Source organism: Perca flavescens, chromosome 5 (assembly GCF_004354835.1).
Source record: "Perca flavescens isolate YP-PL-M2 chromosome 5, PFLA_1.0, whole genome shotgun sequence".
Lineage (NCBI taxonomy): Eukaryota > Metazoa > Chordata > Actinopteri > Perciformes > Percidae > Perca > Perca flavescens.
Genome location: NC_041335.1, coordinates 161,157 through 177,166, shown reverse-complemented (window position 1 = coordinate 177,166; position 16,010 = coordinate 161,157). Strand labels below are relative to the sequence as shown.

General features: G+C 42.7%; 1 protein-coding gene across 1 annotated transcript in view; it reads right to left on the bottom strand.

Moving 5' to 3' along the window:
* Positions 1-3,916: 3,916 nt before the first annotated feature.
* Positions 3,917-16,010, bottom strand: part of nsmfb (NMDA receptor synaptonuclear signaling and neuronal migration factor b) — a 50,638-nt gene continuing 38,544 nt past the window's right edge. Inside the window, exons 14-15 of the mRNA XM_028578757.1 lie at positions 5,917-5,992; positions 3,917-4,653 (exon numbers count right to left, since the gene is read on the bottom strand). Coding sequence (XP_028434558.1) covers positions 4,556-4,653; positions 5,917-5,992 — 174 coding nt within the window. The 3' untranslated portion in view covers positions 3,917-4,555. The remainder of the gene's footprint in view (positions 4,654-5,916; positions 5,993-16,010) is intronic.

Sequence of the window (16,010 nt, the reverse complement as noted above, 5' to 3'; positions counted from 1 at the left end):
GTGGTTCCTCTCAGCTGGAGATTTTTAGCCTTTTTTAGCTCATTGTTTTGGTTTTCTGCCAAACAAATTCCACTCCAATTAACCTACGTTCCAGCAAGCAGCTGTAATCTATAGGTATTATTACACTAACACAATACCTTGCACTTTATTCCCTATCATGTACATTTTACAAATATAACCATACAGAACTATTCATACACAGTTATTGCTACAGAAGAAATGTTTGGCATGAAGCAAAATCATGAATGTACAGCAATGACAAAGATTCAATCCTACCTTTAGGCAAAGAGAAATTTGAGGTTCACTGTCACATGATTTAATGTTTGAGAAATATGTCTCAGGGCTACAATGCATGAGCAAAAAGAAAAAGGAATGTTCTCTATGATTTTTACATGAATGGACATTTCCTACCTTTTGAGGTTGGTACAAATGCTAAGAAACAATCAAGATTACAACAAGAGTGGCAGCAGCTACTGGCCAAATGTAATTGTACAAATATAATATAAAACATCATAACATTTCAAATAAAAGCCAGTATTCCAATCAAATCTTGTCTAACATACTGTGTATTGTCTAAGCTGTTAACAGGAATGACCACAGTTAATGTGACAGTAATCTTGTGATATTTGCTAATTTGTGGCACAGCGATGAGTTGACTGCAAAACCAGCACATACCCAAATCATAATTTACAGTAATACAATAATTCACACCCAGAAAAAAAACAACAACAGCCCGCTGTTATAATGCTGAGGACAGTTTTAAAGTTGCCTGGTCCTTCCTCCTCACTTAACAGACTTCAGTCCAAAAACCTAGCCAGTCAGGATAAAACTGTCAGCTTTCATTTGACACAAAGCACACTGTAAAAACATTTGTACTATAAAACAGTGTTCTAAATGCAGTACTATTAGAGCCTATATAATGCTTTTTTGGATTTTCTCCGTCTTTTAGTGTGTTATATACTGTATAGTTGTTTGTTTATGGAACAGATGTATGTATGAAGAACAAAACACATTTCCCTCCAAATGGAACGTTGTCTTCCCCAGACAGCACTTTTTCTCAACTGTCTGAAACATCTCGCCCACATACCTGTTTGAAATTCCTCCAACAGTGATGTCACCGATGGAGAAATCAGGCCAGTTTTACATCTGTTCTGCCCAGAGGTGCTGCCTGAGCACCGCCCGCCCACTGGCTTTTCAGGAGGGCGGGGCCAAGAGCTCAGACAGAGGGCCTGATTTACTAACACTGGCGCAGTTTGCGCTGCGTCTGTTTATGCGAGTTCGGTAAATAGCGCACGCTATGCTTCCACATTTTGCGTAGTATTTATCAACCTTGACACCCATCAGCCAATCAGCGTCTTTCTCCGCCCACTATACCGTAAATTGCGTTGTAGCGAAGCGGTACTTGTGCTATGATACGGCTGAGTGCAGACTGCGATATTCCCACTGCTGATGCTAGGACTGTTTGAAATGATCCTGCTGCCGATATATCTGTAATGTAGCGAGGAGTTTAACAACTGCTGGAATGGGATGTGAACGCTGAGTCGGAGATTCAATGTCATCTTTGATTTCTTCCAGTAACTCTAATATTGCACGGCTGCTTGATCTGTAACGCTAAATGAAGTTGTGTTCACTGACAAAGTGTGATTCTTGTGTTAAAAATATTTTCAGCCTCGCCTATGTCTTCGTCTTGCTCAAATTACTGTTGCCATTTCACCAGCGGCATAAAGGTCTACGAGGAAACTCGATTGCGGCTGGTTCAGACCTGCTTTTAAGAGGCGGAGAATTTCCGCCGCAGAATAGAGACGCGCTCTTACTGACAGTCTTTGTAAATACCACGGAATATATAATTAGGTGCACTTTGCGCTTATCCTCCCACCTTTTTGGGTGGAACTCCCACTTTCCCCACGACCCTCCCATGAACGTATATTGAAAGCGCAACTTGTCTCTTCTCGCTCATGTGGGGACAATCTGCGATTTTACCCAAGTGCCCCCTGTTTGTAAACAGCCCGCATCGGTTACGTCCGTCTTTGTGACCGATTAGCGCCTGGAAACAGGCGCAAACGGCTTGATAAATCTAGCCCAGAGTGTTTTAGATGGAGGAGCTGCAGCAATGGCAGTATGAGAAACATTAAAGCATGTATAACCTATTCTAGTACACACCAAGAATACAAATATGATGCTGAAAAGTAGTATGACAGGGGCTCTTTGATAACATGTTTTACATCCTTACTTGATGTAAGGAGAGAACTCTAATGCTTTCATGTCCCAGTTTGGACCACAGCGCTCCTTTTAGAGACCCCATGTCCTCATGGATGCATTAAGATGAATAGTGTTGTCATCTGAATCCATAAAATGTTCCAATGCAAATAACCCTTCTTCCAGCTCTGCTGACTGCATGGCTCAGGAAGCAACAACAACACAAGACATGAATGTCCACGTCAGCAGTGACAGGGCTCAGTCAGCCATGTCTTCACTCATTTACAGTGTGCAGGGAAGCGTGGATATGAATGTAGGAAGATATGTGGAGGAATGACACGTACAGTATAGTTGAAATTCCTCCCCTGAATCACTCCTTCACTTTCATATAAATTAAACATTGATGATGTGTTCATAAACCTATCTTTGCAAACACATCTGCAGAAAGATATAAATTCAACAATAATTTAACAATAATTCATCAATAGAATACATGGCCACCTCAGCACCAGCTAGAGACGGAGCAATGTAATGTCACTCCTCCTATCTGACGATACATAATCAATACTGATCCCAGCAATTAGACTGTTCCAAATGGGAAGTAAGCTTAAAAAACATGTACTGTCAGTGTAAAGTAACTTTATGCAGCAGTTACGTATAACTATACCTTTATAATGAGTGTAAATATTGTTGATCTTTACAGTACAATTGGGGTAAGCACTTGCTTTGAAAAAATGCAGAGACTTTGGAATAAATACAGCTCAGGCCATTACTGCAGCCTGTGAGGAGACATGTGGCCAGTGTGTGTTCAGTCCACCCATCCATGAAGATCAGTTCCCTTTAATGATGTCATCAGGGTTCTCTGCCTGTGCAACTAGTTGGGGTTCAGAGTTTGAAAGACATGGGCATTTACCAGGCAGGGAGGGTGATAAAAAGACGCTGTCCAGTTGCATTGTGGGGAATGTAGATGATGATCCAGTCCTTTTGGAGTTTGTGGGGATTAAAAGTCAGGTTATATACAATTTTTCTAACAATAATGGAAGTGCAGGACTAGATTGCTTTGAGTTAACATTTCAACTCTAGAGAACGTATCCTGATGTTTAAAATGGGTATGGAAAGGATTGTTTGGCGACACAGACCATCATATTGTGATATTCACTGAAATGCTAAAAGCACTATATTAAAACTGTAACAACAACTTGGTAGAGAAGGAAAAACAAAAATGAAACCCTCTCCTTTGCTACTTTGAGTGATTCAAGTTCAGTAAATTCAGTAAAAATAAAGTATAATAATAAATTGTAATTTACTCCCAAAAAATGTGAGTAAATCTAGTGTTGAAATAAATGCAGTTTACTGTATGTATGCTATCAGCATGTATTTCTGTCTATGTCATGGTGTAGAGAGTCTGCTGTCATAGTCTCCACCTGCAACAGAGTGACAAACTGCAAGTACACTATGGACACAGGGTCAAATGTAATGCTGAAATGTTCTGAAACATGCATGGACACATCAGTCTGTTCGGCTACAGTTGACTTGAAAGACTAAGAAAATATAGAAAATCTCCGCTCTTCACACACACACATTAAAATATGACATCCCCCGACAGCCAGGACTGTCACTGAGGACGACGCTGTGTGGACTGTGAAGGCCTTGAATTCTGATCTACAGTATGTTGCCTACAGTGAGTACAATTCTTAGTATCAAACAAGATATATAACCTGAGTTAATACAACAGTCCGTACGAAATACTAATACATATATTTTAAGTTTAAAAAAGTTGTGTTTAATAGACAACTCTCAATTTGAATAGGACTAATTAAAAGTCTAGATTTTCACACGTGAGCATGGATAGAGATGCTGGAAATCTATTCTCTAAGGCTCCAGTAAGCACTTGTTTATTTACATATAAGCTCTAATTTCCTCACCTGACAAAGAAAATACTCCCTTCCTTATCAGCCTCTATCTTAAAACAACAGATAGGTTGGCTAAAGGCAAGAAAACGAGAAAGAACGAGTTCCTTCTGTTCTCAGCTGTCCCTCTTTGATTCTCTCTGAACCAGGGTCTTCTGACACATCTAGGCTAGAATGATGAGTCCCTCGCTTCTCGTCCTTTTTCTTGTCCCTCTCTTTCTCTTTTCTCTGAGAGATAGGCAGAAAGTGAAAATGGATAAGGGAGAAAAAGTAGACCGCTGGCTGACCGCTTCATAGGGGAACAAAAGACCCAACTGCCCTACTGCTCCAGCTTTGCCACAGAGCCCGTCTAGGGGCCTCTCGGGACCCTTTGACCAGAGGCCCTGTCACCGTACAGGAGGCCCAGGCGTGAGATAACTGGCCGACAAGCCAACCCAATGTGCATCAGGTCACAAGAGCTCGTCGTAGTCTAGCAGCTTGGAGTGCTGGCGGCTTTTCCACAAGCGGAACAGACGGAAGTCAAAGTACGTCTCGATCATCTGTTTGCCTGCAGCCAGAGGACGACACAGAGAAGACAGGATTATTAATGTGTTTGTGTTGGTGTAAGTGTATGTTAGAGACAAAAATAACAAAAATAAAATAAATGATGGCTCAATGTACGATTAGAATATTGGCCTGAACCATAAGCTGTATAAATAGAATGGAAGTAGCAGCAATGACGTCAGATTAGTTTTTGGACTGTTTGAAGCCTCCAGTTAACATTTTGGATGTCACCATCTTGGTTTTTTGAAGCCAGAAGTGACCATATTTTGACAAGAATGTGTAGCCGGGGAAGATGACACAGTCTAAAGGTTGGGAACACGTTATCATGGTGCACATAACTAGCTGGAAAAACTGAGCAACTTGTCCCACGGGTGCTGGTGACAAAGTCCCTCATTAAATATGTACATTGAAGCGATACTGTCGTTAAAGACCCGCTGATCGCTGTCCGATTCTCTGATATGAATGACCGCATTGCATTGTGGGATATGGGCCCTGAATGCGCCCCGCTCAGTGGAGTGTTTTGTGCACACTGTAATATTTCACTGCTTATAAGGCCGAAATAATATCATTCAAATAAAGCAATGAATAGCATGATAACATCTAAACTCTAAAGGCTCCTCTGCTGTAGCCCCGACTGGCAGAAAGAATCATTCTGTGAACATGAAAGATGCTTCCCATTGAAATATATTAGTTTAAAAACGTACTGACCACCACAAAAAAACAGAAAAATCGTGTCCGGGCACACAAATCAAAATAGATGAAATGATGTGACTATTTCACAAACTATTTCATCTGTCTGTGCTTACATTGAATATATTTATTTTGTACAGAGATCTCAATGAGACTACCTGTTTTAAATGACGGGTTACACAAAATAGGGAATAATAATAATAATAATAATAATAATAATAATAATAATAATAATAATAATAATAATAATAATAATTTTATAAAAATAATATAAATAAAAATATTTTAATAATAAACCAATAAGCATTGCATGATGTCGGGAACATGAGTGATGAGTGATGCGTTGAGAGCTCAGCAGAGTTCACACCTGTCTTGTATGTTCCCTAATGTGCTTCCTTCATAGTCGTGATTAATATTAATGTCCATATTAGCATTCAGTGAGTGTACAGGTGAGGCCCATAGCCACAATCAATACCAACACTGCTTTGTGTGTGTGTGCATGCAATAAACCTCTATGTGTAAACAAAGCATGTGTTTGAGCTGGTAACTATTTGCAATTGTGTGTGTAGGGTCTCACCCTCTGCAGACAGCTCTAGAGGGGACTTGAATTCGACCGAGGAGGGTCTCATCAGCTTCTTCAGAGTCTGAATCAGCTGTAGGGCAAGAGGCAGAAACAGAGAGGAAGAGTTACAGAGAGGAATACTTCATTCCAAATGCTATCAGGCATTCTGACATGGACACAAACCAACCAAGTGGTGATGGTGCAGAGATCTGAGTGCATGCAGAGAGCAGGAGGCCCTGCAGCATTTTGATTCTGTCCATGCAGCACTGCAGCTGAGTCTTTGTGAAAGGTCATTGTGCCACCAGCACGACAATAGCTGACAATAAGTGAAAGGCACTTTTGGTAACGTGTTCTGTCTGTTCAGATGCATATCTGTCAGAATGGATCTGCAGTGGGGTAAGGGCCTGTCAGAGCAGCGAGCTGATGAAGGAACACCATATCTTACTGGACCTACCGTTAAAAGCCCATATAGACCTTTGCCTTCTTAATTAGTGAGGTAATGCCACCGGCTGGAATGCTCTGGATGAACCAGCTACTGAGGACACTGATGGCTAAACACGTCTAGGGACAATAAAAGAAGTTTGGTGCTAACCAAACAACAAACCCAGCGACATGAAGGCCCTACTTTAAAGAAAAGGGCCTCCAACGTGTACAAAGAGAATTAAAACAGAGACTTGGAGAGCAAGGACTCGTACAGAAGGAAACTGGAGGAATACGTGCAGAGGATTAGGGCTAGGGATGTCTGGGACTACTAGAACACCTGAATATGTCTACATCTTTTTTATCTGGACTGATTCATCTTTTCTTTCCTCTGCACATCAGGTCTACCAGAACACCTTCACGTATCAGGATTGCTTTTAAACTGGACTTTTATTTTACTTGATTGCTGTTCGATTATATTCTTATTATTAATCACTTGGTCTTTGCACACTAGTATTTTTGACTGTATCTGGACATTATTCATCTTCAACACCACATGCCTTTATCTTGAACCTTATGTACAACAAGACTGTCAGTCAATATCCTTATCATTTCACTAGTTTTTCTGCTTATTTATTCTTATTTATTGTGTCATGTTAAGCTGTGTTCATGTATATGTTGTCATTTTCATGTATCTGTGTACAGGGAGAACAGCAAGGGACCCAGAACTCAGCCCTGGGGTGTCAGGCTATGCAGTGCATCTGTAAAATGAGTTTTGGTGTTTTTGGTTCTATTATTTATTATTAGGGGTCCAAGCCCGAGTCTGGAAGAACCGGCGGTAGCAATAGCTACGCCGTTCGCACAGCAGGGCTGTGGAACCCTATTGTTTTTCTAAGGATTTTTATTATTATTCCGATTCTTCTTCTTCTTCTTCTTCTTCTTCTTCTTCTTCTTCTTCTTCTCCGCCTAAAACTCTGACTGCAGCCTAAACCGTACATGGTGGGGGGTTGCAATTTTCTGGACATGTCCAAAACCCCGCAAGGACCTCAGGCGCAAAAATTGACCCATTTCCACCACTAGGTGGCGCTATAGCAGATACAAACGCGTTTGGCCCTATAACTCCCACATCGTACACCCGACATTCAAAAACCATACATCTACGCGTTCCCTGGATCCAACTGAATCACGTGATATAGGCCACGCCCATTTCTGCCTAGACTTTTATGCGTGAAAAATCGTGATTTATCAAAAACCTACTTTTTCAAACTCCTCCTAGACCGTGCGACCGATCTGCACGAAACTTGGTTTGTAGCATCTCCAGACTGACCTGACTAAAAGTTATGGAAAGAATTTTTATACAATAAAAATTGCGCATATAACGCACAAACAAATTTGTGTAGCTAACTATGAAAACACCAACTTTGCCATATCTCAGCCAAAATAAATGCTATCAACCCCAAACTTTAGATTATACTTTGCCATGCCCCTCTGGAGGTACTTCATGAGTTTTACGAAAATTGGTCACTAGGGGGCGCTACAACTACAAAAAGTTTATATCTCATGAACGGCTCATCCGATTTATACAAAATTTGATGGGTACCATCTGTGGCCAATCCTGAGGCCACCCCTAGAATGGAGTACCGAGGGGTAAAATTGGGCGTGGCCTATGGGACCCAATGTGACCAAACTCTAGATTCACCACTTACACTAATGTGAACAACTTTAAATTTACAGGGTAGATGGACAATGGGCCGTGGATCACACCTACCAAAAATTACACATGTGGACCACTAGGTGGCGCTATAATGTTTTTTTGTCATTAACTCCCACAATACACATCACACATTAGAAATTCTTAAATCCACGTGTTCCTTGAATCATGCTGAATTGCCTGATATAGGCCCCGCCCATTTCCGCGCAAACTTTTTTCGCAGTATCGCGCAACGTGCAAAACCAACTTTTTCGAACTCGTCCTAGGCCGTGCGACCGATCTGCACGAAACCTGGTAGTTAGCATCTCCAGATGGACCTGACAAAAAGTTAAGTAAATCATTTTGCTACGTTAAACTATGCCAATTTGACAACTAAACAAATTGTCCTAGCTAGCAACCACACACGTATCATATCATATCTCCGTTAAATTTAAAGTTATCACCAAATGATTTGAGATCCTTGTTCAACATTCCACTACGATGCTCTGTACCAAATTTGGCGAAGATTGGCTTTTAGGGGGCGCTATAAGCAACGTTTATTTGTTTCGCCCACTAACTCAATGCATTTAAATGGGAAATTTGCAATTGCAATATCTCTGCCACAATAGAAGCATCCATCCATCCATCCATCCATCTTCGTCCGCTTATCCGGTGTCGGGTCGCGGGGGGAGCAGCTCCAGCAGGGGACCCCAAACTTCCCTTTCCCGAGCAACATTAACCAGCTCCGACTGGGGATCGAGGCGTTCCCAGGCCAGGTTGGAGATATAATCCCTCCACCTAGTCCTGGGTCTTCCCCGAGGCCTCCTCCCAGCTGGACGTGCCTGGAACACCTCCCTAGGGAGGCGCCCAGGGGGCATCCTTACCAGATGCCCGAACCACCTCAACTGGCTCCTTTCGACGCAAAGGAGCAGCGGCTCTACTCCGAGCTCCTCACGGATGACTGAGCTTCTCACCCTATCTCTAAGGGAGACGCCAGCCACCCTCCTGAGGAAACCCATTTCAGCCGCTTGTACCCTGGATCTCGTTCTTTCGGTCATGACCCAGCCTTCATGACCATAGGTGAGGGTAGGAACGAAAACTGACCGGTAGATCGAGAGCTTTGCCTTCTGGCTAAGCTCTCTTTTCGTCACAACGGTGCGATAGATTGAATGCAATACCGCACCCGCTGCGCCGATTCTCCGACCAATCTCCCGCTCCATTGTCCCCTCACTCGCAAACAAAACCCCAAGGTACTTGAACTCCTTCACTTGGGGTAAGGACTCATTCCCTACCTGGAGAAGCAATCAACACAAAATTTGTTGTGCTCGTTCGGCATGGCGTTCCGAGGCGCTGTACCAAATTTGGCAAAGATCGGCCATTAGGGGGCGCTATAGTCAACATATGTTGGTATATACCAGTTTGGGCTTTTTAATCCATTCTGAGGTCGAGCATGTCGTATGCAACGCCAAACGGCACTTCTTAATACTAACTTTATAACTTCATAATCAGAAATAGTCGAAGCGTAGGGTCTTTTGGAGTTTTTCGGGCATTTTTAAATTGATCCATACTGTTATATCCAAGATTGATACACTGTGAGATGAAAGCCTACTGAGTTGAAAGCCTACTTTACGGCTTTATTATCGACTTAATAGGCGCGTGTGCTCGTGTCGGCTGCTGTCCATTTCCTAAGGTTCTGAAATGCAAACAACTTTTGACTACTTTACGTTTTTTTAAACGACGTGCGCATGCGAGCACCCTCAGAGGAAAACATCAATCGGCGCCTACGACACCATTTATAACAACCTGACCACCTGCCCTGCTCTTTCAAACACCACACCTGCCTCCCCCCCTCCACCCTCTCAGTCACTCTCTCATTTCTCCCTGCTGTCCCCTGTGGTCAGGGGGGTTAAGAAGTTTGTTTATGGTAGAGAATTGTTAAAGCTATTCTGTATATGCATGGAGAGTCACTATTAACTACTACATTTGCAACGGCAGAGTACCCCAGACCTCGTGCATCAAACCTCTCGATATTCACCAACGTTTCTCCCCCCTACGTAATGCATCAGGTCCCGCATTGGCGCAGCTTCGCGGGTCATCAGGGGCGACTGGCGCAGCTCCCCGGGGCGTCGCGGACGACTGGCATCGGAGGCGAATGGCATCGGAGGCGAGTGGCATCGGAGGTGAATGGCATCGGAGGCGAGTGGCATCGGAGGCGAATGGCATCGGAGGCTTGGGCCCCGTCATAACTGCTTGCAGTTCTAGTTATTATTATTATTTAAGAAATTTATTTTGTTATCTTGCAAGGAAAACTTTCAGCATTTAAGTAATTTCTTGAGAGAAACTTTGGGTATATTTCGGAAGATTTCAAGGCCCCTTCCCTTTAATATATCAACATTTTCCCTTATGGGGACATGTAATTGTACAAAATAGTTTTTTTCTTTCAAGTACCGTATAGCCAACAGCTGGTTAGCTTAGCATGAAGACTGGAAACGGGGGAAATAGCTAGCATGGCTCTGTCAGAATTTGAAAATGGTTGTTTTTCCAGCCAGGGTCTGGTCAGCTGGAAATCTGTCTGAACAAATAAAACATGAGCTGGCAGAATGCTCTGATTCCCAAAACTCAAAAGAATCCATAATGTGGTTCCTGTGCCCATGGGTCATCCTCCCTAGCACAGCTGTAACGCAGCACCACATCGCGACAAGATAAATGACCAATCCACTTTAAATCAAGTTGACACTGCAGACAACTATATTCTGTGGCAGATGTTCATTTTATCTTCTTTCTTTTCAAATGTAAATGTATGTGTTGGCAGTGTAGGCAGGCTGATGGAGCTGTAGGGAGTGATAAAAGGGTGGAGTGGAGCGAGCATCATCTGAAGCTAGCTCACTCAGTCTATTAATAGTGGCTCTCCAGCCGAGCCTGCAGGAGTGCAAACAGGCAGAAGCTGTCCCTGCATGTACAGTCCCTGTGGGACTTCTACATCACAACACAGGCTGTTGGAAATGTGCTACACGTAGCATTTAATACTGTCCATTCTCACATAGTGGCCTTTATTTAGCCGCAGAGGGTATCAGCTGTATTTAAACAAGGCTTATATTAGAGACATGCCTTTATGTTACTCTATTTTCATAAGTAGTTCTATTGATTTATTATAAATATGAATTAGGGCTGAATAATTTTGGAAAATATCCTAATTGCGATTTGTTTAACCACTATTGCGATTTAAATGTGATTATTTTGAAGCTCTTTATCTGCTGCATTATTTAACAAAGATAAACAATAAATCATTGTATAGTATGACCAGCACAATATTAGATAGATTAAACATAAACTGATCTTCCTGTCTAACAGGCCTGTATGTTATTATAGTAATGCAATTAGGTGAATCTTGAATTTATATGAATCAACTACTTCAATCACAGCCACTGATTTGTTGATCGTCCAGCCTTGTAAACATGTAATAATTACCATGACAACATAAAGCACTGACAGCCTGGTGGAAACATTTATATGAAAGTCAGTACCAAATCATGCAAACTAAAGTGCAGATTAAACTCTGCCTGTGAACTATACTGGACTTTAAATACTTTGGGCCCTATTTTAACGATCTGAAACGCAAGTATGAAATGCAAAACGCAAGTAACTTTGTGGGCGGATCTCGGCCGCTGTTGCTATGATACCGGCGGGTAAATGAGTCTTGCGCCCAACGCAAATCTAAAATGGGTTGGTCTGAAGTAGCTAGGTGGGGTTTGAGTGTAACGTGCAATAAACCAATCAGAGCGTCATCTCACATTCCCTTTAAGAGCAGGCGCGCTTGTTCCATGGCGGATTGCTATTATAACGGTGGATTTGTCTGGCGCACGCCAGCGGGAGCTGTCCGGGATGCGACAAAGTAATAAATGTCCGTCTTGGCCGGGTGGCGATGTTGCTGTGGCCTCTCGGGCTCATCTCCTCAGGTCTGGAGAGGATTGCTGCAGCCATGGAGCGTGGGCCTCCAAACGCACCACTTGCACCTGTTGTGCCCCTTCCTCCCCCCACTCCATCTCCATCCACCCGCTCCACCAGGAGAGCATCGCGCATTACTCCCGGACCAGATCCCGCAGTAGTGTCCAATCCCGCCGTAGTTCAACATCACGTCTCCTTAAGTCCTCTAATATTTCCTCATTTATGTCATCAACACTTCCATGATTCATGGAAATGTTGTGTAAAACACAACAAGCCACACACACTTTTTGAGGACTGTACTGTAAAGTGCCTCCTGATCTATCCAAACACCTGAAGCGCATTTTCAGTAATATTTTTCCTTGTAATTATGTATGGTTTGCAAAAATGGGAACTGCTGCGTCCGTTTAGATGAGAGAAGCAAGGTGTATGCGTGTTGTGCACACGCTACATTATGGCCAAGCAAGCGCCCCTAAAATAGCATCTGAATAACTGCGCCACTGACTTTAGACTAGTACCACTGACTTTAGACTAGTACCACTGACTTTAGACTAGCGCCACTGACTTTAGACTAGTACCACTGACTTTAGACTAGCACCACTAACTTTAGACTAGTACCACTGACTTTAGACTAGCGCCACTGACTTTAGACTAGCGCCACTGACTTTAGACTAGTACCACTGACTTTAGACTAGTACCACTGACTTTAGACTAGTACCACTGACTTTAGACTAGTACCACTGACTTTAGACTAGCGCCACTGACTTTAGACTAGCGCCACTGACTTTAGACTAGCACCACTGACTTTAGACTAGTACCACTGACTTTAGACTAGTACCACTGACTTTAGACTAGTACCACTGACTGTAGACTAGTACCACTGACTTTAGACTAGTACCACTGACTTTAGACTATCACCACTGACTTTAGACTAGTACCACTGACTTTAGACTATCACCACTGACTTTAGACTAGCGCCACTGACTTTAGACTATCACCACTGACTTTAGACTATCACCACTGACTTTAGACCAGTTTTTTCCTGGTCAGTGGCAGATTTGTTTTCTTAAACTGCAAAATAGCACCAAGTAACGTATGCGCCGGAACACGCCTCCTCTTTTCGCTGAACCTCCCCCGGGAGCGCAAATACATTCCCTAATTTACCGACGTGCGTCTGTGGAGGGAAAAGTCCGCTGTGCGTCGGGTGCAAAATAGGAATGATACATATGTCGGTGTACAAAGGCAATTGCGCTGAGTGAAAGATAGGGCCCTGTATGTATATGTGCACTATGACTATGGCCCTGCCAGTCATAGTGATCCTACGACGTGACCACGTCAGTTGTGGCAGCAAAAAAACTTGCAAAAACCTCATTTTAACATATCAGCCCTAATATTAATCTAATTCTCTACCACTAAAATACAACCCCAAATCAGAAAAAGTTGGGACAGTATGGAAAACACAAATAAAAAAAGAAAGTAGTGATTTCTAAATGTACTTTGATTTAGCACATAATTTAATGTGTTCCTCATGATTTTTTTTTTTTTTTTTTTTTTCCAAAAAACAAAATTCCTATTTTGGTTCTTGCAACACATTTCAAAAATAGTTGGACCAGTAAAGCATTTACCACTTTGTAATGTTGCCATTCCTTTTCACAACACTTAAAAGACACCAAGTGATGAAGTGTTTCAGGTGTAATTTTGTCCCATTCTTGCTGCTAACAAGTCTTAAGGTGGGCAACAGTACAGGGTCTTTGTTGTTGCATTTTGCGCTTCAAAATGCGCCACACATTCTCTATTGGAGACAGGTCGGGACTGAAGGCAGGCCAGTCAAGTACCTGTATCCTCTTCCTCCGCAGCCAGGACTTTGTAATGTGTGCAGAATGTGGTTTTGCATTATCTTGTTGAAATATGCATGGACGTCCCTGGAAAAGATGTCTTCTTGAAGGCAGCATATTGTGCTCCAAAATCTCTATGTACTTTTCAGCATTAATGGTGCCATCACAGAAGTCCAAGTTAACTTTGCCAAGGGCACTGACACAACCCCATACCATGACAGACCCTGGCTTTGGGACTTGTTGCTGGTAACAGTCTGGATGATCCTTTTCTTCTTTGGTCCGGCGCACACTGCGTCCATTTCTCCCAAAAAATACCTGAAATACTGATTCATCGACCACAGTACACGTTTCCACTGTGTGATGGTCCATCCCAGATGCATCCGAGCCCAGAGAAGTCGACAGCGCTTCTGGACACTGTTAACATAGGGGCTTCCTTTTGGCACAGTACAGTTTTAACTGGCATTTGTGGATGTAACTACGTATTGTGGTACTTGACAAAGGTTCGCCAAAGTGGTCCTGAGCCCATGTGGTGATATCGCTTATAGATGAATGATGATTCTTGATGTAGTGCCGCCTGAGGGATCGGAGATCACGGTTGGTCAGCTTAGGCTTGCGCCCTTTTTCCTTTACGCACTGAAATTCCTCCACATTCCTTGAATCTTTTAATTATGTTATGCACTGTTGAAGGTGAAATAAGCAAATGTCTTCCTATCTTTCTTTGAGGAACATTGTTTTTAAGCATTTCAATAATTTTCTCACATATTTGTTGGCAAACTGGTGATCCTCTGGCCATCTTTGCTTCTAAAGGACTAGACCTTTCTTGGATGCTGCTTTTGTACCAAATCATAATTACAATCACCTGTTGACATCACCTGTTTCAAATCACATCATTATTTAACCAATTTACCTGATTACTAGCCCTATATTGCTCCTGTCCCAACCTTTTTTGGAATGTGTTGCAGGTCTGAATGACAGGAAAGCATGTATATTTACAAATGAAATTAAGTTGACCAGACAAAACATGAAATATTTTGTGTTTACATTGTCTGCAATGAAATACAAGTCAAAGTACATTTAGAAATCACTACTTTCTTCTTTTATTTGTGTTTTTCATACTGTCCCAACTTTTTCTGATTTGGAGTTGTACTAACATACCACATGTAACATCATTATCAGGCTCATCAGACCCTCAGATATCATCCTCTGGTGGTTTTTCTCTGTAATGGCGCTTTTCCATTACATGGTACCTACTCGCCTCGCCTCAACTCTACTCGCCTTTTTTGGTTTTCCATTACGAAAAAAAGTACCTGGTACCTGCTAACAGGTACTTTTTTTAGTACCTCCTCAGTCGAGGTTCCAAGCGAGCTGAGGCGAGCCGAGAAGGTGACGTGAAACCCTGCAGGCTGCTGATTGGTCGGAAAGAATCGTCACTGATCACTGCATTGCTAGCGACAGACGGCATTTTTTAAAATAGTTTAGCCAGCGGTGTTTTTTTGCTGCTGGAGGCTCCCCGCAGAGCTTTCTCCGTAGCATACAAGTGGCCTGATGGTTATACTTGTGAGCTGGTGTGTGTGTCGAGTCGCCGTGTGTGTGTGTGTGTGTAGCTGGTGAGCGAGGGAGAAGTGAGAGAGTGCCGGCGATTAGCTCCGCAGCGAGTAGTAACGCTAGAGTCATTTTGTGAGAGAAACAAAGTGTCTCCCCTGTTCTTTCTGACCACGGTGGGAAATCTGGAGCAGGAAAAGTTAACTATCTTGTTGATTTCATGTTGTTTACGGAGAAAGAGAACCAGGAAATGAGTCGGGGGAAATGCAACGCTACCAAGCCACGCCCACGGCAGTCGCTATGACGACCAGCCAAGCTGAGGCGGTACTAACATCTGCAATGGAAAAGGGACGCACAGTGCGCCGAGTCGAGGCGAGTCGAGCAGGTACCATGTAATGGAAAAACGCCATAAGTGTCTGACCTCCCTCACAGCTTCACACTGCATTAAACACTTCATTTCAAGCACGAGGTGAACACAAACATACAGTATGCATCTAATGGCCTTTTACCCACAGTAGCCCTGAAATATTAATACAGAACTATAATTCACTTAAGATTTCAGAGGTTTTCGTGAACTGGGCAGAAGAAGCTCTAAAAGTGTTTTCTCAGAACAAAGGTTGAAACAGCAGTAAGCCATCTTAAGAAGCAGTAGTACAGTGGTTCTATCATCAATATTTCAG